Source organism: Lipophrys pholis (genome assembly GCF_963383615.2).
Source record: "Lipophrys pholis genome assembly, contig: SCAFFOLD_28, whole genome shotgun sequence".
In the NCBI taxonomy this organism is placed as follows: Eukaryota; Metazoa; Chordata; class Actinopteri; order Blenniiformes; family Blenniidae; genus Lipophrys; species Lipophrys pholis.
Window position 1 is genome coordinate 632,825 of NW_028292088.1, and position 26,523 is coordinate 659,347.

General features: G+C 49.5%; 1 protein-coding gene across 1 annotated transcript in view; it reads left to right on the forward strand.

Annotated features, from left to right (window-relative positions):
- Positions 1–17,780: 17,780 nt before the first annotated feature.
- The window catches only part of kcnk18 (potassium channel, subfamily K, member 18), a gene marked incomplete at both ends in the record, with an annotated part of 9,408 nt that continues 665 nt past the window's right edge, over positions 17,781–26,523 (forward strand). The window contains 3 exons of the mRNA XM_080493920.1: positions 17,781–18,009; positions 18,087–18,230; positions 26,353–26,523. The exon at positions 26,353–26,523 is cut by the window's right edge and continues 665 nt beyond it. Coding sequence (XP_080350046.1) covers positions 17,781–18,009; positions 18,087–18,230; positions 26,353–26,523 — 544 coding nt within the window. The remainder of the gene's footprint in view (positions 18,010–18,086; positions 18,231–26,352) is intronic.

Genomic DNA, 26,523 nt, shown 5'->3' on the forward strand with positions numbered 1-26,523 from the left:
TTTCCTGTCCCACCACTGAGGAACCGTAGAGAAGTTCCCCTCGTTTCCTTTCCCACCACCGAGGAACCGTAGAGAAGTTCCCCTCGTTTCCTGTCCCACCACCGAGGTACCGTAGAGAAGTTCCCCTCGTTTCCTTTCCCACCACTGAGGAACCGTAGAGAAGTTCCCCTCGTTTCCTGTCCCACCACCGAGGAACCATACAGAAGTTCCCCTCGTTTCCTTTCCCACCACCGAGGAACCATACAGAAGTTCCCCTCGTTTCCTTTCCCACCACTGAGGAACCGTAGAGAAGTTCCCCTCGTTTCCTGTCCCACCACCGAGGTACCGTAGAGAAGTTCCCCTCGTTTCCTTTCCCACCACTGAGGAACCGTAGAGAAGTTCCCCTCGTTTCCTGTCCCACCACCGAGGAACCATACAGAAGTTCCCCTCGTTTCCTTTCCCACCACCGAGGAACCATACAGAAGTTCCCCTCGTTTCCTTTCCCACCACCGAGGAACCATACAGAAGTTCCCCTTGTTTCCCCACCACCGAGGAACCGTAGAGAAGTTCCCCTCGTTTCCTTTCCCACCACCGAGGAACCATACAGAAGTTCCCCTTGTTTCCTTTCCCACCACCGAGGAACCATACAGAAGTTCCCCTCGTTTCCTTTCCCACCACTGAGGAACCATACAGAAGTTCCCCTCGTTTCCTTTCCCAGGACTGAGGAACCATACAGAAGTTCCCCTCGTTTCCTTTCCCACCACCGAGGAACCATACAGAAGTTCCCCTCGTTTCCTTTCCCACCACTGAGGAACCTTACAGAAGTTCCCCTTGTTTCCTTTCCCACCACCGAGGAACCATAGAGAAGTTCCCCTCGTTTCCTTTCCCACCACCGAGGAACCATACAGAAGTTCCCCTCGTTTCCTTTCCCACCACCGAGGAACCATACAGAAGTTCCCCTCGTTTCCTTTCCCACCACTGAGGAACCATACAGAAGTTCCCCTCGTTTCCTTTCCCACCACCGAGGAACCATACAGAAGTTCCCCTCGTTTCCTTTCCCACCACTGAGGAACCATACAGAAGTTCCCCTTGTTTCCTTTCCCACCACCGAGGAACCATACAGAAGTTCCCCTCGTTTCCTTTCCCACCACTGAGGAACCATACAGAAGTTCCCCTCGTTTCCTTTCCCACCACCGAGGAACCATACAGAAGTTCCCCTCGTTTCCTTTCCCACCACTGAGGAACCATACAGAAGTTCCCCTCGTTTCCTTTCCCACCACCGAGGAACCATACAGAAGTTCCCCTCGTTTCCTTTCCCACCACTGAGGAACCTTACAGAAGTTCCCCTTGTTTCCTTTCCCACCACCGAGGAACCATAGAGAAGTTCCCCTCGTTTCCTTTCCCACCACCGAGGAACCATACAGAAGTTCTCCTCGTTTCCTTTCCCACCACTGAGGAACCATACAGTAGTTCCCCTCGTTTCCTTTCCCACCACAAAGGAACCGTAGAGAAGTTCTCCTTGTTTCCTTTCCCACCACTGAGGAACCGTAGAGAAGTTCCCCTTGTTTCCTTTCCCACCACCGAGGAACCATACAGAAGTTCCCCTTGTTTCCTTTCCCACCACCGAGGAACCGTAGAGAAGTTCCCCTCGTTTCCTTTCCCACCACTGAGGAACCGTAGAGAAGTTCCCCTCGTTTCCTTTCCCACCACCGAGGAACCATACAGTAGTTCCCCTTGTTTCCTTTCCCACCACCGAGGAACCGTAGACAAGTTCCCCTCGTTTCCTTTCCCACCACTGAGGAACCGTAGAGAAGTTCCCCTCGTTTTCTTTCCCACCACCGAGGAACCATACAGTAGTTCCCCTTGTTTCCTTTCCCACCACCGAGGAACCGTAGAGAAGTTCCCCTCGTTTCCTTTCCCACCACTGAGGAACCGTAGAGAAGTTCCTCTCGTTTCCTTTCCCACCACCGAGGAACCGTAGAGAAGTTCCCCTTGTTTCCTTTCCCACCACCGAGGAACCGTAGAGAAGTTCCCCTCGTTTCCTGTCCCTAAAAGGTATGTATACCAGGCAGTGTAACAGGTATGTATAACAGGTATGTATAACAGGTATGTATAACAGGTATGTATAACAGGCAGTGTAACAGGTATGTATAACAGGTATGTATAACAGGTATGTATAACAGGTATGTATAACAGGCAGTATAACAGGTATGCATAACAGGCAGTATAACAGGTATGTATAACAGGTATGTATAACAGGCAGTATAACAGGTATGTATAACAGGTATGTATAACAGGCAGTATAACAGGTATGTATAACAGGCAGTATAACAGGTATGCATAACAGGCAGTATAACAGGTATGTATAACAGGTATGTATAACAGGCAGTATAACAGGTATGTATAACAGGTATGTATAACAGGTATGTATAACAGGCAGTATAACAGGTATGCATAACAGGCAGTATAACAGGTATGTATAACAGGTATGTATAACAGGCAGTATAACAGGTATGTATAACAGGTATGTATAACAGGCAGTATAACAGGTATGTATAACAGGCAGTATAACAGGTATGCATAACAGGCAGTATAACAGGTATGTATAACAGGTATGTATAACAGGTATGTATAACAGGTATGTATAACAGGTATGTATAACAGGTATGTATAACAGGTATGCATAACAGGCAGTATAACAGGTATGTATAACAGGTATGTATAACAGGCAGTATAACAGGTATGTATAACAGGCAGTATAACAGGTATGCATAACAGGCAGTATAACAGGTATGTATAACAGGTATGTATAACAGGCAGTATAACAGGTATGTATAACAGGTATGTATAACAGGCAGTATAACAGGTATGCATAACAGGCAGTATAACAGGTATGTATACCAGGCAGTGTAACAGGTATGTATAACAGGCAGTATAACAGGTATGCATAACAGGCAGTATAACAGGTATGTATAACAGGTATGTATAACAGGTATGTATAACAGGTATGTATAACAGGTATGTATAACAGGCAGTATAACAGGTATGTATAACAGGTATGTATAACAGGTATGTATAACAGGTATGTATAACAGGCAGTATAACAGGTATGTATACCAGGCAGTGTAACAGGTATGTATTAATACCAGGTATCAATTAAAGCCAATCAGGCCGACCAACTTGTTAAACTAGAGTCCTGCCTCAGGGACGTTAAGTCCTGGATGTCTATCAACTTCTTAATGCTCAACACATCCAAGACTGAGGTTCTAATCCTAGGTCCTAAAAAGCTCAGGGATTACTTTTCAGACAGTCTGATTAGGTTAGATAATATTACCTTAACCTCTAACAGTGATATTAGGAACCTGGGTGTTATTTCTGATCAGGATCTGTCCTTTATGTCCCATGTTAAACATGTCTCCAGGACAGCCTTCTTCCATCTAAGGAATATTGCAAAAATTAGAAACTTCTTGTCCTTCAAAGATGCAGAAAAAATTATTCATGCCTTTGTGACTTCAAGATGAGATGATTGTAACTCCCTAATGTCAGGATGTCCAAACTCCTCTGTTAGGATCTTCCAGCTAGAGCAGAACGCTGCTGCAGGTTTACTAACCAGAACTGGAAGAAGAGAGCACATCTCCCCAGTCTTAGCATCCTTACACTGGCTTCACATCAAATCTAGAATAGAATTCAACATCCTTCTGATCACATCTAAAACTCTTCATCACCAGGCTCCGTCCTATATGGAGAAACTTCTAGAAGGGTCTCACCCTCCACGAGCCCTTGGCTCTGAGGATGCAGGACTGTTGGTAATCCCTAAAGTCCTTCAAAGTAAAAGAGGAGGCAGGAGTTTCAGCCATATGGCTCCTTTACTCTGGAATCAACTACCAGCCTCGGTCCGAAAGGCCGACACCATTAGTTTATTTAAGAGTAGACTAAAAACATTCCTATTTGATAAAGCTTATCCTTAGGAATAAAATAGGAATAAAATAGGAGCACTAAGTTGAGCTGCTCTAGGCCTAGACTGCTGAGGGGATTTCCTCTCTCCCGTTAAAGGGAGGAACTCTACATTTGGAGCTTCTGTTTCTTGTCTTTCTTTCTTTCTCTCTGTGTAACAACATTACTGTAGACACCAGATCCTGACAGGAGGGGAGCAGGATCCAGGGGATCAGACCCAAGACTCCCAGAGTGGAGTTACCACGGTCCTACTACCCGACCCCCCCACAGCACCGGGACCCCACCGCAACGGCACGGCCCTTAAACTCCAGACTGAGATTGGCTCATCATCAGACCAACGCTCATCATAGACTTTTCTTAGTATTTGTACTTATCTGGCCTGTCTGCCACTCTCTCTCTCTCCCTCTTCTATTCCTCTCTCTCCCTGTCCTATCCCATGTACTTCTCCCCCCAACCGGTCAAGGCGGATGGCCGTCCTTCCAGAGTCTAGGGTCCGCCCCACGGTTTCTTCCTGAAGAGGGAGTTCTTGAACTTCTCTCCATGCGAGGGAGTTTTTCCTGGTTTCCACTGTTGCTTGTTACACCTGCTGCTTTGGAAGGTTTAGTTGGGTCCTGTTGTTCTCTATCATTGTAAGAGGTTCTGGAAGGTTTAGTTGGGTTCTGTTGTTCTCTATCATTGTAAGAGGTTCTGGAAGGTTTAGTTGGGTCCTGTTGTTCTCTATCATTGTAAGAGGCTTTGAGATGTTTGTTGATGTGATTTAGCGCTTTACAAATAAAATTGAATTGAATTGAATTGAATTATAAAAGGCAGTATAACAGGTATGCATAACAGGCAGTATAACAGGTATGTATAACAGGTATGTATAACAGGCAGTATAACAGGTATGTATAACAGGCAGTATAACAGGTATGTATAACAGGTATGTATAACAGGCAGTATAACAGGTATGCATAACAGGCAGTATAACAGGTATGTATAACAGGTATGTATAACAGGTATGTATAACAGGCAGTATAACAGGTATGCATAACAGGTATGTATAACAGGCAGTATAACAGGTATGCATAACAGGCAGTATGACAGGCAGTATAACAGGTATGTATAACAGGTATGTATAACAGGTATGTATAACAGGCAGTATAACAGGCAGTATAACAGGTATGTATAACAGGCAGTATGACAGGCAGTATAACAGGAGTTCCTCTCATTTCCTTTTCCACCACCGAGGAACCGTAGAGAAGTTCCCCTCGTTTCCTGTCCCACCACTGAGGAACCGTAGAGAAGTTCCCCTCGTTTCCTGTCCCACCACCGAGGAACCATACAGAAGTTCCCCTCGTTTCCTGTCCCACCACTGAGGAACCGTAGAGAAGTTCCCCTCGTTTCCTGTCCCACCACCGAGGAACCATACAGAAGTTCCCCTCGTTTCCTGTCCCACCACTGAGGAACCGTAGAGAAGTTCCCCTCGTTTCCTGTCCCACCACCGAGGAACCATACAGTAGTTCCCCTCGTTTCCTTTCCCACCACCGAGGAACCGTAGAGAAGTTCCCCTCGTTTCCTGTCCCACCACTGAGGAACCGTAGAGAAGTTCCCCTCGTTTCCTGTCCCACCACCGAGGAACCATACAGAAGTTCCCCTCGTTTCCTGTCCCACCACCGAGGAACCATACAGAAGTTCCCCTCGTTTCCTTTCCCACCACCGAGGAACAATACAGAAGTTCCCCTTGTTTCCCCACCACCGAGGAACCGTAGAGAAGTTCCCCTCGTTTCCTTTCCCACCACCGAGGAACCATACAGAAGTTCCCCTCGTTTCCTTTCCCACCACTGAGGAACCATACAGAAGTTCCCCTCGTTTCCTTTCCCACCACTGAGGAACCATACAGAAGTTCCCCTCGTTTCCTGTCCCACCACCGAGGAACCATACAGAAGTTCCCCTCGTTTCCTTTCCCACCACCGAGGAACAATACAGAAGTTCCCCTTGTTTCCCCACCACCGAGGAACCGTAGAGAAGTTCCCCTCGTTTCCTTTCCCACCACCGAGGAACCATACAGAAGTTCCCCTCGTTTCCTTTCCCACCACTGAGGAACCATACAGAAGTTCCCCTCGTTTCCTTTCCCACCACTGAGGAACCATACAGTAGTTCCCCTTGTTTCCTTTCCCACCACCGAGGAACCATACAAAAGTTCCCCTTGTTTCCTTTCCCACCACCGAGGAACCATAGAGAAGTTCCCCTCGTTTCCTTTCCCACCACCGAGGAACCATACAGAAGTTCCCCTCGTTTCCTTTCCCACCACTGAGGAACCATACAGAAGTTCCCCTCGTTTCTTTTCCCACCACTGAGGAACCATACAGAAGTTCCCCTCGTTTCCTTTCCCACCACCGAGGAACCATACAGAAGTTCCCCTCGTTTCCTTTCCCACCACTGAGGAACCTTACAGAAGTTCCCCTTGTTTCCTTTCCCACCACCGAGGAACCATAGAGAAGTTCCCCTCGTTTCCTTTCCCACCACCGAGGAACCATACAGAAGTTCTCTTGTTTCCTTTCCCACCACCGAGGAACCATACAGAAGTTCCCCTCGTTTCCTTTCCCACCACCGAGGAACCATACAGAAGTTCCCCTCGTTTCCTTTCCCACCACTGAGGAACCATACAGAAGTTCCCCTCGTTTCCTTTCCCACCACCGAGGAACCGTAGAGAAGTTCCCCTCGTTTCCTTTCCCACCACTGAGGAACCATACAGAAGTTCCCCTCGTTTCCTTTCCCACCACCGAGGAACCATACAGAAGTTCCCCTCGTTTCCTTTCCCACCACTGAGGAACCTTACAGAAGTTCCCCTCGTTTCCTTTCCCACCACCGAGGAACCATACAGAAGTTCTCCTCGTTTCCTTTCCCACCACCGAGGAACCATACAGTAGTTCCCCTCGTTTCCTTTCCCACCACTGAGGAACCATACAGAAGTTCTCCTTGTTTCTTTCCCACCACTGAGGAACCGTAGAGAAGTTCCCCTCGTTTCCTTTCCCACCACCGAGGAACCATACAGTAGTTCCCCTTGTTTCCTTTCCCATCACCGAGGAACCATACAGAAGTTCCCCTTGTTTCCTTTCCCACCACCGAGGAACCGTAGAGAAGTTCCCCTCGTTTCCTTTCCCACCACTGAGGAACCGTAGAGAAGTTCCCCTCGTTTCCTTTCCCACCACCGAGGAACCATACAGTAGTTCCCCTTGTTTCCTTTCCCACCACCGAGGAACCGTAGACAAGTTCCCCTCGTTTCCTTTCCCACCACTGAGGAACCGTAGAGAAGTTCCCCTTGTTTCCTTTCCCACCACTGAGGAACCGTAGAGAAGTTCCCCTCGTTTCCTTTCCCACCACCGAGGAACCGTAGAGAAGTTCCCCTCGTTTCCTTTCCCACCACCGAGGAACCATACAGTAGTTCCCCTTGTTTCCTTTCCCACCACCGAGGAACCGTAGAGAAGTTCCCCTCGTTTCCTTTCCCACCACTGAGGAACCGTAGAGAAGTTCCCCTCGTTTCCTTTCCCACCACCGAGGAACCGTAGAGAAGTTCCCCTCGTTTCCTTTCCCACCACCGAGGAACCGTAGAGAAGTTCCCCTTGTTTCCTTTCCCACCACCGATGAACCGTAGAGAAGTTCCCCTCGTTTCCTTTCCCACCACTGAGGAACCGTAGAGAAGTTCCGCTTGTTTCCTTTCCCACCACTGAGGAACCGTAGAGAAGTTCCCCTTGTTTCCTTTCCCACCACTGAGGAACCGTAGAGAAGTTCCCCTTGTTTCCTTTCCCACCACCGAGGAACCATACAGAAGTTCCCCTCGTTTCCTTTCCCACCACCGAGGAACCGTAGAGAAGTTCCCCTCGTTTCCTGTCCCACCACCGAGGAACCGTAGAGAAGTTCCCCTCGTTTCCTTTCCCACCACCGAGGAACCGTAGAGAAGTTCCCCTCGTTTCCTGTCCCACCACCGAGGAACCGTAGAGAAGTTCCCCTCGTTTCCTTTCCCACCACCGAGGAACCGTAGAGAAGTTCCCCTTGTTTCCTTTCCCACCACCGAGGAACCATACAGAAGTTCCCCTCGTTTCCTTTCCCACCACTGAGGAACCGTAGAGAAGTTCCCCTCGTTTCCTTTCCCACCACCGAGGAACCGTAGAGAAGTTCCCCTCGTTTCCTTTCCCACCACCGAGGAACCGTAGAGAAGTTCCCCTTGTTTCCTTTCCCACCACCGATGAACCGTAGAGAAGTTCCCCTCGTTTCCTTTCCCACCACTGAGGAACCATACAGTAGTTCCCCTCGTTTCCTTTCCCACCACAAAGGAACCGTAGAGAAGTTCCCCTTGTTTCCTTTCCCACCACTGAGGAACCGTAGAGAAGTTCCCCTTGTTTCCTTTCCCACCACTGAGGAACCGTAGAGAAGTTCCCCTTGTTTCCTTTCCCACCACCGAGGAACCATACAGAAGTTCCCCTCGTTTCCTTTCCCACCACTGAGGAACCGTAGAGAAGTTCCCCTCGTTTCCTTTCCCACCACTGAGGAACCATACAGAAGTTCCCCTCGTTTCCTTTCCCACCACCGAGGAACCATACAGAAGTTCCCCTCGTTTCCTTTCCCACCACCGAGGAACCATACAGTAGTTCCCCTCGTTTCCTTTCCCACCACTGAGGAACCGTAGAGAAGTTCCCCTCGTTTCCTTTCCCACCACCGAGGAACCGTAGAGAAGTTCCCCTCGTTTCCTCCAGGACAGTGGGCCTTTAGGATAGGGGTCCTCTAGGACAGTGGTCCTCCAGGACAGTGGGCCTCTAGGACAGGGGTCCTCTAGGACAGTGGTCCTCCAGGACAGGGTCCTCCAGGACAGAGGTCCTCCAGGACAGGGTCCTCTAGGACAGGGGTCCTCCAGGACAGGGGTCCTCTAGGACAGTGGTCCTCCAGGACAGTGGGCCTCTAGGACAGGGGTCCTCTATGACAGTGGTCCTCCAGGACAGGGGTCCTCCAGGACAGGGTCCTCCAGGACCCCCCTGCTCCAGAGGGTATCCGTACCTCACCATTGTGTTTACGCCATGTTTTCATCCAGTTTAAAGTACTTCCTGAGTATCACATCTCCAGCTTCAGCAGAGAAGATAAAGAAGTTCCTCTTACATGGAATACTTCGTACAATCTGTAGAAGGTTTTACTCTACTAGTAAGTACTTTGACTCTAGTTGTATTCAACAGTTACATCGATTGTAAACCTTACTTAGAAACTCAAATTGACAAGTTTGGCATTTCTTTCTATATTTTTGTATTTATTACATTTTTGTGTGATCCTGGGGATTAGAGGGCGTGTTCATGTCTGGTTGGATTTATATTTATATATATACTGAATATATATATACTGTATATCTATATATATATATATATGAGTTACCACGATTAATAAAATAAAAGTTCCCTCCCCATCCGTGTGTAAAGTGACGGAGGAGGACGTCCCTCTGATGTCGGTCTGTAGCCCGTTGGCGCCATCTGGAGGCCAAGATGTGCATCACAACGTCTGTTCCTGGATTCAGAGTGAAGAGTGAAGAGTGAAGAGTGAAGAGTGAAGAGTGAAGAACACTCCTCCACTAACTCTTCCTCTCTTTATCTAACAGCTCCTCACTTCATCCACCAGATTAAGGATTATTTAATGACCTCAGCATCAGCAGAAGGTTCCTCAGCTTTCACCAAGAGAGCAGCGATGCTGCTGCTGCTCTCTTCTACCAAGGCTGACAGAGCGTAGACCCAGAGAGTAGACCCAGAGCGTAGACACAGAGGGTAGACCCAGAGCGTAGACCCAGAGGGTAGACACAGAGCGTAGACCCAGAGGGTAGACCCAGAGAGTAGACCCAGAGGGTAGACACAGAGCGTAGACCCAGAGGGTAGACCCAGAGAGTAGACCCAGAGCGTAGACCCAGAGGGTAGACCCAGAGAGTAGACCCAGAGCGTAGACCCAGAGGGTAGACACAGAGCGTAGACCCAGAGGGTAGACACAGAGGGTAGACCCAGAGCGTAGACCCAGAGCGTAGACCCAGAGGGTAGACCCAGAGCGTAGACCCAGAGCGTAGACACAGAGCGTAGACCCAGAGGGTAGACCCAGAGGGTAGACCCAGAGGGTAGACCCAGAGCGTAGACACAGAGCGTAGACCCAGAGGGTAAACCCAGAGCGTAGACCCAGAGCATAGACACAGAGCGTAGACCCAGAGGGTAGACCCAGAGCGTAGACCCAGAGCATAGACACAGAGCGTAGACCCAGAGGGTAGACCCAGAGGGTAGACCCAGAGGGTAGACCCAGAGAGTAGACCCAGAGCGTAGACCCAGAGGGTAGACACAGAGGGTAGACCCAGAGGGTAGACACAGAGGGTAGACCCAGAGGGTAGACCCAGAGAGTAGACCCAGAGGGTAGACCCAGAGGGTAGACCCAGAGAGTAGACCCAGAGCGTAGACCCAGAGCATAGACCCAGAGCATAGACCCAGAGCATAGACCCAGAGCGTAGACCCAGAGAGTAGACCCAGAGGGTAGACCCAGAGCGTAGACCCAGAGGGTAGACCCAGAGAGTAGACCCAGAGAGTAGACCCAGAGCGTAGACCCAGAGGGTAGACCCAGAGCGTAGACCCAGAGCGTAGACCCAGAGGGTAGACCCAGAGGGTAGACCCAGAGGGCTTGTATCACCTCATGTTCTCTGTTTTGTGACTTTGGGCCTTTGGAGGCTCGTTGGTATTAAAGCTGCTGCATGCAGAGAGTTGAAGTGCTGATCCACTCTGCTGACCGCTCTGGTCTGCTGCAGATCTAGTCTGGGTCGGTAATATAAACTAACCTGTTCAGTCCAGCTGAAGCTAGTATGGGTCGGTAATATAAACTAACCCGTTCAGTCCAGCTGAAGCTAGTATGGGTCGGTAATATAAACTAACCCGTTCAGTCCAGCTGAAGCTAGTATGGGTCGGTAATATAAACTAACCCGTTCAGTCCAGCTGAAGCTAGTATGGGTCGGTAATATAAACTAACCGGTTCAGTCAGAGTTCAGGTGAAGCTAGTATGGGTCGGTAATATAAACTAACCCGTTCAGTCCAGCTGAAGCTAGTATGGGTCGGTAATATAAACTAACCGGTTCAGTCAGAGTTCAGCTGAAGCTAGTATGGGCCGGTAATATAAACTAACCCGTTCAGTCCAGCTGAAGCTAGTATGGGTCGGTTATATAAACTAACCCGTTCAGTCCAGCTGAAGCTAGTATGGGTCGGTAATATAAACTAACCGGTTCAGTCAGAGTTCAGGTGAAGCTAGTATGGGTCGGTAATATAAACTAACCCGTTCAGTCCAGCTGAAGCTAGTATGGGTCGGTAATATAAACTAACCCGTTCAGTCCAGCTGAAGCTAGTATGGGTCGGTAATATAAACTAACCCGTTCAGTCCAGAGTCCAGCTGAAGCTCTTCCTGCTGCAGCTCAGCTTGGTTCTTAGTTTAATGCTGCCTCACTGCTGGGTGACGGAGGTTTGGAGGGTGGAGGATGTTGTGATGATGGAGTTCAGTAGATGTCCTCAGCCTCCGGATCAGTTCATGACTACGGTGTGAGATGAGGTCCAAACAAAGTAGAGCAGCACATTTGGTTTTCACAGATTGGACTTTAGTTCCTATTGAGGTTCAGCCAACGGACCGGCGGAGGCCAGATAGTTTGGATCGGGCCCGCGGGCCGCCGATTCAGAACCACTGCTCTAGGAGGAAGACTGACCAGGTACTTTTACTGTCTCACTTTACTGCAGTACAGAAATGAACCTGGAGGAACATTAAACCTTTCAGGTCGACTCTGGGTTCAAGAGTTCTGGGTAAAGCTTTGTGGTATTTATCAGTCACTTCATACTACTCTCTGGGTGCATCCTAATACTACGTCCTATCTCCTAATACTACGTCCTATCTCCTAATACTACGTCCTATCTCTTAATACTACATCCTATCTCCTAATACTCAGTCCTATCTCCTAATACTACGTCCTATCTCCTAATACTACATCCTATCTCTTAATACTACATCCTATCTCCTAATACTCAGTCCTATCTCCTAATACTACATCCTATCTCCTAATACTACATCCTATCTCTTAATACTACATCCTATCTCCTAATACTACATGCTATCTCTTAATACTACATCCTATCTCCTAATACTACGTCCTATCTCCTAATACTACGTCCTATCTCTTAATACTACATCCTATCTACTAATACTCAGTCCTATCTCCTCATACTACGTCCTATCTCTTAATACTACATCCTATCTCCTAATACTACGTCCTATCTCCTAATACTACGTCCTATCTCCTTTCTTGTTAGGAAGCCTCCTAACTCCTTTAGGAAGCCTCCTAACACCTTTAGGAAGCCTCCTAACACCTTTCCTTAACTCCTTTAGGAAGTCTCCTAACACCTTTCCTACCTCCTTTAGGAAGCCTCCTAACTCCTTTCCTAACTCCTTTAGGAAGCCTCCTAACACCTTTAGGAAGCCTCCTAACACCTTTCCTACCTCCTTTAGGAAGCCTCCTACCTCCTTTAGGAAGCCTCCTAACTCCTTTAGGAAGCCTCCTAACTCCTTTAGGAAGCCTCCTAACACCTTTCCTACCTCCTTTAGGAAGCCTCCTAACTCCTTTCCTTAACTCCTTTAGGAAGTCTCCTAACACCTTTCCTACCTCCTTTAGGAAGCCTCCTAACTCCTTTCCTAACTCCTTTAGGAAGCCTCCTAACTCCTTTCACTAACTCCTTTAGGAAGCCTCCTAACTCCTTTCAGTTCAGGAAAAGGAGATAGGAAAGGAGAAAGGAGGCACTACTCTGAAGTGTCCTACATCTTGTACTTGTTTTCGTGTCCATCTCTGAGTCCTCACCTCCTACCAAGTAAGAACTCATGTTTGACAGGAAGTGTCCCCGACTACAGGAGACTTACAAGCAAGGTGATGTAGTTTGTGTCCCAGTTGATCCAGTGGATCCAGAAAGGTTCTGGACCGAACTGAAGGAAATCAAATATTCTGAAGTATTTCCACACCAGGTACTCTGAAGTCCAGGTTCACATCTGAAAACCTCATTGACATGAGAAACACTGGTCTCCCTTCCCCTCAACAAGACAATCCTGGTGAGGAGGGAGAGCTGGGCCTCTGGTGAGGAGGGAGAGCCGGGCCTCTGGTGAGGAGGGAGAGCTGGGCCTCTGGTGTGGAGGGAGAGCCGGGCCTCTGGTGAGGAGGGAGAGCTGGGCCTCTGGTGTGGAGGGAGAGCCGGGCCTCTGGTGAGGAGGGAGAGCTGGACCTCTGGTGAGGAGGGAGAGCGAGGAGGGAGAGCCGGGCCTCTGGTGAGGAGGGAGAGCTGGGCCTCTGGTGTGGAGGGAGAGCCGGGCCTCCGGGTCTCTGGTGAAGAGGGAAAGCCGAGCCTCTTATGAGGAGGGAGAGCTGAGCCTCTGGTGAGGAGGGAGAGCCGGGGCCTCTGGTGAGGAGGGAGAGCCGGGCCTCTGGTGAGGAGGGAGAGCTGGGCCTCTGGTGAGGAGGGAGAGCTGGGCCTCTGGTGAGGAGGGAGAGCCGGGCCTCTGGTGAGGAGGGAGAGCCGGGCCTCTGGTGAGGAGGGAGAGCTGGACCTCTGGTGAGGAGGGAGAGCTGGGCCTCTGGTGTGGAGGGAGAGCTGGGCCTCTGGTGTGGAGGGAGAGCCGGGCCTCCGGGTCTCTGGTGAAGAGGGAAAGCCGGGCCTCTTGTGAGGAGGGAGAGCCTGTTCACACTCACCCCACAGAGGAAGTGAGACCTGCCACTATTCTGTGAAGTATTCTGAAGGAATGAGGACTCACTACTTTAGTTCACTACTTTAGTTCACTACTTTAGTTCACTACTTTAGGTCACTACTTTAGTTCATTACTTTAGTTCACCGCTTTAGTTCACAACTTTAGTTCACTACTTTAGTTCACTACTTTAGTTCACTAGTTTAGTTCACTACTTTAGTTCATTACTTTAGTTCACCGCTTTAGTTCATTACTTTAGTTCACCACTTTAGTTCACTACTTTAGTTCACTACTTTAGTTCATTACTTTAGTTCACCGCTTTAGTTCACAACTTTAGTTCACTACTTTAGTTCACTAGTTTAGTTCATTACTTTAGTTCACCGCTTTAGTTCACAACTTTAGTTCACTACTTTAGTTCACTAGTTTAGTTCACTACTTTAGTTCATTACTTTAGTTCACCGCTTTAGTTCACAACTTTAGTTCACTACTTTAGTTCACTAGTTTAGTTCACTACTTTAGTTCATTACTTTAGTTCACTACTTTAGTTCACTACTTTAGTTCACTAGTTTAGTTCACTACTTTAGTTCACTACTTTAGTTCATTACTTTAGTTCACCGCTTTAGTTCACAACTTTAGTTCACTACTTTAGTTCACTGCTTTAGTTCACTACTTTAGTTCACTAGTTTAGTTCACTAGTTTAGTTCACTACTTTAGTTCACTACTTTAGTTCACTGCTTTAGTTCACTACTTTAGTTCACTAGTTTAGTTAACTACTTTAGTTCACTACTCTAGTTCACTAGTTTAGTTCACTACTCTAGTTCATTACTTTAGTTCACTAGTTTAGTTCACTACTTTAGTTCACTAGTTTAGTTCACTACTTTAGTTCACTGCTTTAGTTCACTACTTTAGTTCACTAGTTTAGTTCACTACTCTAGTTCACTAGTTTAGTTCACTACTCTAGTTCATTACTCTAGTTCACTACTCTAGTTCACTACTTTAGTTCACTACTCTAGTTCACTACTTTAGTTTACTACTCTAGTTCACTACTGTAGTTCACTACTTTAGTTCACTACTGTAGTTCACTACTTTAGTTCTCACTAAGTTGAACACGTTTCATCCAGGATCTAAAGCCAGCGTGAAAAATAAAGAAATAAGTCAAACAGGGATGCACCGATACCACTTCTTTCCAAAACGAGTACTGTATGAGTACTTCCATCGGAGTACTCACCGATACTGAGTACTTAGGCCAATACACACATGTATTTATTTCCACAGATATTATTTGAACAACATTCCTACATTGTGATGTACTGATGTGTGTGTGTGTGTGTGTGTGTGTGTGTGTGTGTGTGTGTGTGTGTGTGTGTGTGTGTGTGTGTGTGTGTGTGTGTGTGTGTGTGTGTGTGTGTTTGTTTGTTTATTTAATTTATATGTTTGTATGTTTGATGTTATATTTTCAGTATTAAATTCCTTTTTATATGTTTTATAGTAGAAATGACATTATAGCCGTCTCATTAAACAGCAATTCAACATGAGCCAGTAGAACCAGGCTACCTGCAGAACCAGGCCCTGAGGAGGAGAAACCAGAATGACCAGACTACCTGCAGAACCAGAACCTGAGGAGGAGAAACCTGCAGAACCAGACTACCTGCAGAACCAGAACCTTAGAAGGAGAAACTTGCAGGCCCAGACTCAGAGGAGAAGTAACCTTCAGAACCAGACTCAGAAGAGGAGGATCCTGCAGAACCAGACCTAGAGGAAGAGAGACTTGCAGAACCAAACTCCGAGGAGGAGGAACCTGCAGAACCAGACTCAGAGGAGAAACCTCCAGAACCAGACCCAGAGGAAGAGAGACCTGCAGAAGCAGACTACCTGCAGAACCAGGCCCAGAGGAGGAGAAACCTGCAGAACCAGACTCAGAGGAGGAAAGATCTGCAAAACCAGAGGAGGAGGAGGAGAGACCTGCAGAACCAGACTCAGAGGAGGAAAGACCTGCAGAACCAGACTCAGAGGAGAAGTAACCTTCAGAACCAGACTCATAGGAGGAGAGACCAGAAGAACCAGGCTACCTGCAAAACAAGACTCAGAGGAGGATGCACCTGCAGAACCAGACTACCTGCAGAACCAGGCCCAGAGGAGGAGAAACCTGCAGAACCAGACTTAGAGGTGGAAAGACCTGCAAAACCAGAGGAGGAGGAGGAGAGACCTGCAGAACCAGACTCAGAGGAGGAGGAATCTTCAGAACCAGACTCAGAGGAAGAGAGACCTGCAGAATTAGACCCAGAGGAAGAGAGACCTGCAGAACCAGACTACCTGCAGAACCAGGCCCAGAGGAGGAGGAACCAGCAGAAGCAGACCCAGGGGGGGGGGGGGGGGGCTGTTCAGATCAGCCTCCATTAGAGACACTGAGCAGAGCTGAAGGTAGAAGCCACACTAATGTCAACACAGGGCCTCGGTTTGTCTTTCCGAGCTGTGAGGACAGGACAGGACAGGAGGAGCAGCTGTGGAGGAGCCAGATGAGCCGAGGCTCCATGACGCCAAACACCAAATGTTTATATCCCTGGAGCGGAGCAGGACACAATGGATGTTCAGGAGGTTTACAGGAGAAGCTCACATTCCTGGAGGCTCATCTGCAATGGCCCCACTCCAAATATGGTCATTGTCACTGTATCAGGGGGCTGCTGCCACACACACACACACACACACACACACACACACACACACACACACACACACACACACACACACACACACTGTACTGTAAGTATCACACAGTCGGGTATCTCATCGTTGTTTGTCCCCAAAAAAACTGTCCTTTGTCAGGGAAACAAAAAGACGTGTCGGTGTAGATAATCATGGTTTTAACATTTTAGTGACAAGATCTAATCAGAAAAACACCCATCAATATCAGGCAGGTACATCGTTTTAGTGTGTGTGTGTGTGATGTCCTCATGATGCCATCATGATGTCCTCATAATGTCCTCATGATGTCCTCATGATGTCCTCATGGCGTCCTCATGGCGTCCTCATGGCGTCCTCATGGCAGGTGACAGTGTCGTCCAGTTTCAAGAAAACCTTAAATGTCCTAAAACGTTGAAGCTGATTTCCACAGCTGAAGCGTTGTCCTGTGATTCAGTCCCTCCTGTGGTTGTTTCTGTCCCTGGGTTTGATGACACTGATGTCCATCACTGTCCCCTCAATCATTTCTCATAAGACCCCGACATGACAAACTGCATGGAAACCGCCGAGCGTCACGTCCCGCCGGGCGTCACGTCCCGCCGGGCGTCGCGTCCCGCCGGGCGTCGCGTCCCGCCGGGCGTCGCGTCCCGCCGGCGTCGCGTCCCGCCGGGCGTCACGTCCCACCTGGTGTCCCTGCAGAGGACACAGTCGTTCCAGAGACACAACCAAAACACATTTCTCACCAAATATAGTCGAGCGCCGCCGCGCGGCACCTGTTGCCCGGATTAGAGCAAGGCTATTTGAAGTGTGTAGTTGCTGTGGGACTCAAACCAGCAGTCTGAATGAGCCACGGTATTTTTAAGACTATGGCCACGGGGGACAGCAGCGAACAAAGACTGTCCAGTTTTATTCTTCACCTTGTTTCAGTTCAATATCTAATGAAAGCAGGATTGTCCCAATGAGTACTTTGGAGTATTTGAGAAGACAGACGGTGCAGTTTAGCGTCTCATAGTCAGTAGAGAGAATACTCTGTGACGTGGTGTTTTGGAGGATTCCAGGCGTGCGGAGAGGAATGTGATGTGAGTGAAGCAGCTCCATAACGAGAAGAAGCAGCTGCCTGATAAGTGACTGCTGCGGTGGTGAGCATGTTTATGGGCGGTGGTGACCTCAGACAGGCTCACAGAGCAGTAATAGCCGGAGGAGTCAGTAATGAGCGCTCTCCCTGGAGGCTCGGTGAGAGGATGAGAGGATGAGGGGATGGGAGGATGGGAGGATGGGAGGATGGGAGGATGGGAGGATGAGAGGATGAGAGGATGTGGTGTGTTTATTGCCTGCTGGCCGCTCGGACTCTGCGCAGCGGCGCACGGCCGTCCTCCACTCGGACTGGAAGCAGAAGCAGAAAGAGACAGAGGACAGAGGACAGAAACATGTCTGTGTCGCTGAAGAGACGTCTGAGCGTGAGGGACGAGTCCAGGAAGTGCGCAGGGCGCATGTGGAGGCTGTTCCCCCACCTCCTGCTGTGTCTGTCGCTCGTTGCGTACGCGGCGCTCGGCGCGCTCGTCTTCAAGCACATCGAGGGCCAGAGCCCGTCCCCGGGTCACGAGGACTACCAGCGCTTCCTGGGCCGGGTGGTGACCACGGTGCAGAACCTGACCAGTGAGTACCTCGCCCTGCAGGCTCTCCCCCTCCCCGCCGTCATCCCGTCCCTCACCGCGTCTCCTCCCGGTCCACAGGTAACGGCTCCTCCACCGATGACATCATCGAGCAGGTGAAGGGGAAGATGAGGACGGAGTTCAAGTCCATCTGGTTCCAGACCCCCGACAGGTGGAGCTTCCTGGGCTCCATGTTCTTCTGCTGCACTGTTTTCACCACTGTTGGTAAGATGGGGGGGGTGGGGGGGAGGGGGGGACCAACCTTTCAACAATTTATAAATACTAGTACACTTTTAAATTGTACTCTTTGAAAGAATTTCCCTGTGGGAGTAATAAGTATTTTTTATGTTTTATTCCATTTACTAAGCATCACTTCAAGTATCAATTACAGATAAACACACACACACACACACACACACACACACACACACACACACACACACACACACACACACACTAAAATGACTAACTAAATCAGGCGACGTTAAAACCATGATTATCTACACCGACACCTCCTTTTTGTTTCCCTGACAAAGGACAGTTTTTTGGGGGACGATGAGATACCCGACTGTGTGATACTCCTTACAGTACTGTGTGTGTGTGTGTGTGTGTGTGTGTGTGTGTGTGTGTGTGTGTGTGTGTGTGTGTGTGTGTGTGTGTGTGTGTGTGTGTGTGTGTGGGTGTGTGTGTGTGTGTGTGTGTGTGTGTGTGTGTGTGTGTGTGTGTGTGTGTGTGTGTGTGTGTGTGTGAGACGCCCTGAAGAACTCCAGACTCGCTGGTAGAAGAAGTTAAAAAACTGCAGTACTCTTCTGACTACTTGGTTTTCTTCTACTCACTCCAAAGTGGGTTTGTGTGGACTCCCTGTGGTCGGGGCACTCTGGTGCTAATGCACTGAGCTCATAGTGCCGAGGCTCAGCCTCAGCACTCTGGAAGCTTCGACTGCTGATCGACTCAACCTGATGACAGCGTCCTCTCATAATGGTGAGGCTGTAGTGAGCAGTGACAGGTGAGGACAGGGGGCGGTCCAGTTCCACACCTGTTAGTGGGACGGAGGTATCAGGCAGGAATAAAAACACTTTGTCTTCAGAGGACGGTCTGGACGCTATGCAGAGCAGTGAGGGTTCCCCTGCTGACCCCTGCTGACCCCTGCTGACCCCTGCTGACCCCTACTGGCCCCTACTGACCCCTACTGGCCCCTGCTGACCCCTGCTGACCCCTGCTGACCCCTACTGGCCCCTACTGACCCCTACTGTCCCCTACTGGCCCTTACTGGCCCCTACTGACCCCTGCTGGCCCCTGCTGACCCCTGCTGACCCCTACTGACCCCTACTGACCCCTACTGGCCCCTACTGGCCCCTACTGGCCCTTACTGGCCCCTACTGACCCCTGCTGGCCCCTGCTGACCCCTGCTGACCCCTGCTGACCCCTACTGGCCCCTACTGGCCCCTACTGACCCCTACTGGCCCCTACTGGCCCCTACTGACCCCTAGCTTGGCTTTTCTAAACTGATGTTCTCTTGTTTTTAGTCTTTATATTTGTATGTTATGTTGTTTATTATTAACTTTATTGGGGTGTTTATGTAAAGGACATTGTAACCTAGTTTCAAAGTGCACCACACAAATAATGTATTATTATTCTTATTATTATTATTATTATTATTATTCTTATTCTTATTCTTATTATTATTATTATTATTATTATTATTATTATTGACAATTATTATTATTATTATTATTATTATTATTATTATTATTATTCTTATTATTATTATTGACTATTATTATTATTATTATTATTATTATTATTATTATTATTACTACTACTGTTGTTGTTGTTGTTGTTGTTGTTGTTACTGGCGGAGGAGGAAGATGTTGTTGTTGTTGTTGTGGTTGTTGTTGTTGACCTGATGGTGGGAGGTGACCTGAGGGTAGGAGGTGACCTGAGGGTAGGTGGTGACCTGATGGTGGGAGGTGACCTGAGGGTGGGAGGTGACCTCAGTGTGTGAGGTGACCTGTGACCTGAGGGTGGGAGGTGACCTCAGGGTGGGAGGTGACCTGAGGGTAGGTGGTGACCTGAGGGTAGGTGGTGACCTGAGGGTGGGAGGTGACCTGAGGGTGGGAGGTGACCTGAGGGTGGGAGGTGACCTCAGGGTGTGAGGTGACCTGTGACCTGAGGGTGGGAGGTGACCTCAAGGTGGGAGGTGACCTGAGGGTGGGAGGTGACCTGTGACCTGAGGGTGGGAGGTGACCTCAGGGTGGGAGGTGACCTGTGACCTGAGGGTGGGAGGTGACCTGAGGGTGGGAGGTGACCTCAGGGTGTGAGGTGACCTGTGACCTGAGGGTGGGAGGTGACCTCAAGGTGGGAGGTGACCTGAGGGTGGGAGGTGACCTGTGACCTGAGGGTGGGAGGTGACCTCAGGGTGGGAGGTGACCTGTGACCTGAGGGTGGGAGGTGACCTGATGGTGGGAGGTGACCTCAGGGTGGGAGGTGACCTGAGGGTAGGAGGTGACCTGAGGGTGGGAGGTGACCTGAGGGTAGGAGGTGACCTGAGGGTGTGAGGTGACCTGTGACCTGAGGGTGGGAGGTGACCTCAGGGTGGGAGGTGACCTGAGGGTGGGAGGTGACCTGAGGGTAGGTGGTGACCTGAGGGTGGGAGGTGACCTGAGGGTGGGAGGTGACCTGAGGGTGGGAGGTGACCTGTGACCTGAGGGTGGGAGATGACCTCAGGGTGGGAGGTGACCTCAGGGTGGGAGGTGACCTGAGGGTGGGAGGTGACCTGAGGGTGGGAGGTGACCTCAGGGTGTGAGGTGACCTGTGACCTGAGGGTGGGAGGTGACCTCAAGGTGGGAGGTGACCTGTGACCTGAGGGTGGGAGGTGACCTCAGGGTGGGAGGTGACCTGTGACCTGAGGGTGGGAGGTGACCTGATGGTGGGAGGTGACCTCAGGGTGGGAGGTGACCTGAGGGTAGGAGGTGACCTGAGGGTGGGAGGTGACCTGAGGGTGGGAGGTGACCTGAGGGTAGGAGGTGACCTGAGGGTGTGAGGTGACCTGTGACCTGAGGGTGGGAGGTGACCTCAGGGTGGGAGGTGACCTGAGGGTGGGAGGTGACCTGAGGGTAGGTGGTGACCTGAGGGTGGGAGGTGACCTGAGGGTGGGAGGTGACCTGAGGGTGGGAGGTGACCTGTGACCTGAGGGTGGGAGATGACCTCAGGGTGGGAGGTGACCTCAGGGTGGGAGGTGACCTGAGGGTGGGAGGTGACCTGAGGGTGGGAGGTGACCTGAGAGTGGGAGGTGACCTGAGGGTAGGAGGTGACCTGAGGGTGGGAGGTGACCTGAGAGTGGGAGGTGACCTCAGGGTGGGAGGTGACCTGAGGGTAGGAGGTGACCTGAGGGTGGGAGGTGACCTGAGGGTGGGAGGTGACCTGAGAGTGGGCGTGGCCATCCAGGAGGGAGGGGTTAATGATCCTGGTGATAAGTTGAGAGGGTCCAGGGCTCTGGAGGACGGTTCATTGTTGTGATAACTTCCTCCACCTCTTCCTGTGTGACTGTGGAGAAGCAGCAGAGGGACTGGACACTCAGACATTGAGTCTGTCCTCTTCTGTCCAGGAGGACCCGTCCACACCTGTTGGCATTGGGCCCGATGGTTGAGACTCGCTGGTCCAGGAGATGGATGGAGGGTCACAGAGGACACTGACTGCATTGGTTCATTCAACCTTCCTCCTGTTCTCAGTTTCAATGACATCAAACAGATGAGACCAGAGAGCAGCGCCGGCTGGGGGGCGGAGCCTCCGTCTCCGCTCACGGCTGCATCCTCTGCTTTGACCTCCAGGGGGCTCCACTGTGCCTTCTAGCTCGGGTGACGTGGAGATGGTGACAGAAGTGATTCTGCTTTTTGAGGCGTGGTGAGGAAAGGTTTGCTCCCTGCTGGGCTTTTCTGCTGGTTTCCAGAGGTTCTCCGGTTCTCTGTGGGGGGTCTGCAGGCTACTGGAACATGAACACAACCTCAAGCTCTAGAAGCTCCAGAAGCTCTAGAAGCTCTAGAACACACGTGTGGAACTCCAGGCCTCGAGGGCCGCAGCCCTGCACGTTCTCCATGTCTCCCAGCTTCAACACAGCTGATTGCAATGAGCAGCTCGTTCTCTGGCTTTGTGCTGAATGTGATGATGAACCATCAGGAGGTTCAGGGGAGGGAGACATTGAAAACCTGCAGGGCTGCGGCCCACGAGGATCTGAGTTTGACACCCCTGCTCTAGAAGCTCTAGAAGCTCTAGCCACCAGGTTCACCGGAGCGCTGCCAGCTGGAAACAGCCTCTGATGGCAGTAACTTAATTTACATGCTCATAATCTGCACTTCCTCCTAATCTGACTGAAACCAGGACATAGTCCAGATCCCCTGAGAGGAAACCAGCCGGAAGAAAAGCCTTGCTCATTAACATGGAGACCTCCTGAAATGACACCGTGAGACACACAACCTACAGTCACGTGACCCTGGACATGGAACACACCAGCAGAGTGTTGCACCATGGAGAAACAAAGTCCACAAGCTGAGCCGTGGATCTGAGTATTAGATCAGCGTGTTCAGAGTATTACTGCACAGCAGACATGTACTCCTCTCCAGGCTGCTCCCTGCTTCATCAGGATAACGTCTAAGTTCTTCGTAGGAAACAGACTTCTCTCTGACTTGTTGCTGCACGGTGTGATGATGTCACGGCGTGATGATGTCACGGCGTGATGATGTCACCAGTGCTGCACGGTGTGATGATGTCACGGTGTGATGATGTCACGGCGTGATGATGTCACCAGTGTTGCATGAAGTGATGATGTCACCAGTGCTGCATGGCGTGATGATGTCACCAGTGCTGCACGGTGTGATGATGTCACCAGTGCTGCACGGTGTGATGATGTCACCAGTGCTGCACGGTGTGATGATGTCACGGCGTGATGATGTCACCAGTGCTGCATGGTGTGATGATGTCACGGTGTGATGATGTCACCAGTGCTGCACGGTGTGATGATGTCACGGTGTGATGATGTCACCAGTGCTGCACGGTGTGATGATGTCACCAGTGCTGCATGGCGTGATGATGTCACCAGTGCTGCACGGTGTGATGATGTCACGGCGTGATGATGTCACCAGTGCTGCATGGTGTGATGATGTCACGGTGTGATGATGTCACCAGTGCTGCACGGTGTGATGATGTCACCAGTGCTGCATGGCGTGATGATGTCACCAGTGCTGCACGGTGTGATGATGTCACGGCGTGATGATGTCACCAGTGCTGCATGGTGTGATGATGTCACGGTGTGATGATGTCACCAGTGCTGCACGGTGTGATGATGTCACGGCGTGATGATGTCACCAGTGCTGCATGGTGTGATGATGTCACGGTGTGATGATGTCACCAGTGCTGCATGGTGTGATGATGTCACCAGTGTTGCATGAAGTGATGATGTCACCAGTGCTGCATGGTGTGATGACGTCACCAGTGTTGCATGAAGTGATGATGTCACCAGTGCTGCACGGTGTGATGATGTCACCAGTGCTGCATGGTGTGATGATGTCACCAGTGGCGGCCGTGCATTTCAGACCTCAGCCTTCACTAGTGCTGGTCTGAGTTAATCCACTCCTCAAGAACTTCTTATGGCTACAAGAACCAAGTAATCATGCAGAAATGCAGTATAAAGAGCCTTTGTATTACACATAGATACTCGTGTAGCCAGAATAAATACTTTTATCACTTCATTTATGATGAAGACTGTTTATGATGAAGACTGTTTATGATGGAGACTGTTTATGACGAAGACTGTTTATGACGGAGACTGTTTATGACGAAGACTGTTTATGACGAAGACTGTTTATGATGGAGACTGTTTATGATGAAGACTGTTTATGAGGGAGACTGTTTATGATGAAGACTGTTTATGACGAAGACTGTTTATGACGAAGACTGTTTATGACGAAGACTGTTTATGATGGAGACTGTTTATGATGAAGACTGTTTATGAGGGAGACTGTTTATGATGAAGACTGTTTATGACGAAGACTGTTTATGACGAAGACTGTTTATGATGAAGACTGTTTATGATGGAGACTGTTTATGATGGAGACTGTTTATGATGAAGACTGTTTATGACGAAGACTGTTTATGACGAAGACTGTTTATGACGAAGACTGTTTATGATGGAGACTGTTTATGATGAAGACTGTTTATGAGGGAGACTGTTTATGATGAAGACTGTTTATGACGAAGACTGTTTATGACGAAGACTGTTTATGATGAAGACTGTTTATGATGGAGACTGTTTATGATGGAGACTGTTTATGATGAAGACTGTTTATGATGAAGACTGTTTATGACGATGATAACAGTCAGAGTTCAGTCTCACCTTCTGCTGCAGCTGCATAAAGAAGCAGCAGCTATTCCAGAAGCGTCTCGAGGACGGGGACAGACGTAATGACCTTCCTTGGCAGATAAATGTCTTCAGCTTCTCCTTCAGCCATTGTAGGTCGACAAAACTTCTATTAAATCCCAGTGAGCTCTGTGACCATCCAATCAGAGGGCTGGAATCTCCTGACGTCAGGCTCGGCCTTCCAGAGTGGCCGATATCAGAATGTGATTGGTTGAAGCAGCAGCAGCAGTGCAGACGCCTGCAGGACTGAACCTGAAGGCCTCAGCCAGGGTTCTTTACCCGGCAACAGCTGATGGCTGGACTGTGATTGGTAGACCATTTGGAATTATTGAAGAAGTATTCAGGGACAAAATATGATGAACATCAGAGTGTGGTTCTGATCTCTTTCTTAGACCTGCAGAGACCTGCAGAGACCTGCAGGACTGACCCTGGATTTAGCACCAGTTCTTTGTCTTTCCACCACCAAAGCGTAACAGGGTCTAAACGGGCAATAAGCTGGGCCAGAAGGAGACCCGACCCGGCTGCAGCTGGGGGCGGAGTCAACAAGGCGAGAACCAGAGCATAGAGCAGAGGTCTCCAGCCCCGGTCCTGGAAGACCCCTGTCCTGCAGGTTTTAGTTCCTCCCTGCTTCAGCATACCTGAATCTAATGATGATGTCATCATCAAGGTCCCTCATTGCAATCAGGTGTGTTGGAAGTGGGAGGAGCTAAACCCTGCAGGACACCGGTCCTCCCGGACCGAAGTTGGACACCCCTGCTTTAGAGTGGAGAGACATTCCAGACTAAACATCCTGGCCGGGGGACGCTTGACTAAACAAGGACAGTAAAATAAAGAAGTTCAAAGAGCGATAGAGACGATGAGAGAGAGCTGGAGGACGAGCAAGCAGCTGGAGCTCTGAACACAACCACAGTCCTGCTGGACTCTGCTGGAGCAGTCACTGTAACTAACTCTACCTGCTAACTCACCTACTAACTAACTCTACCGACTTACTAACTAACTCTACCATTAGTCTGCTGTACAGACCACCATCATCCTGGTTACTGTGATTGTTCTAACTACCTCCGCCTACTGACTCACTAACTAATTCTACCTACTACCTTACATACTAACTAACTCTACCGTTAGTCTGCTGTACAGACCTCCATCATTCTGGTTAGTTTGACTGTTCTACCTCTACCTACTAACTCATTAATTAACTCTGCCTACTAACTCAACTACTAACTAACTCTATTCTTAACTGCTGTACAGACCTCCATCATCCTGGTTACTGTGATTGTTCTAACTACCTACTGACTCACGAACTAACTCTACCTAGTAATTTACTTACTAACTCTACCTACTGACTAACGACCTACTGACTAAGCCTACAAACTAACTTTACCTACTAACTGTCTCTACCTACTGATGAACTAACTCATAAACACATCCATAAACAATGCATGTGACTGAGCTCGCGCTGTTCCACTGCATGAGCACTTTACAGCATAAATCACATCCACCCATTCACACACCGCTGGTGTGTAGAGGCGGCTACCGCGCCAGGGTCCGATGGATCGGGGGCAGTTTGCGTAGACGGATGGGAATCAAACCTAGAACCTTTGTCCTCTCAGCCAGCCTCACCGTTCCACTACCTTCTGTCTCTGACTCACTGTGTTTAGAAAGATCACGACTTTGTCCAGTGTGACGTTCTGATGGTGTTTGGGATCAATGGTGGTGTTGGTAGGTGGAGTTAGTTAGTTAGTAGGTGGAGTCATTAGTGAGGTCATCCTCACCAGAACAGCAGAGTGAGGAGTGAGATTACACCAAGGTGGTAGTACTGTGGAGCTGATCCACACACACACACACACACACACACACACACACACACACACACACACACACACACACACACACACACACACACGCAGTATTAACCAGTGGGTGTTGTTGTTGCAGGGTATGGGGAGATCTACCCGGTGACCCTACCTGGTAAGGTGGTGTGTGTCCTGTACGCCATGGTGGGCATCCCCCTCATGCTCCTGGTGATCCTCGACGTGGGAGACTTCCTGGCTATAGTGATGTCCCGCGCCTACATCCGCCTTCATTCCCTTTTCAAAAAGCTGCGCT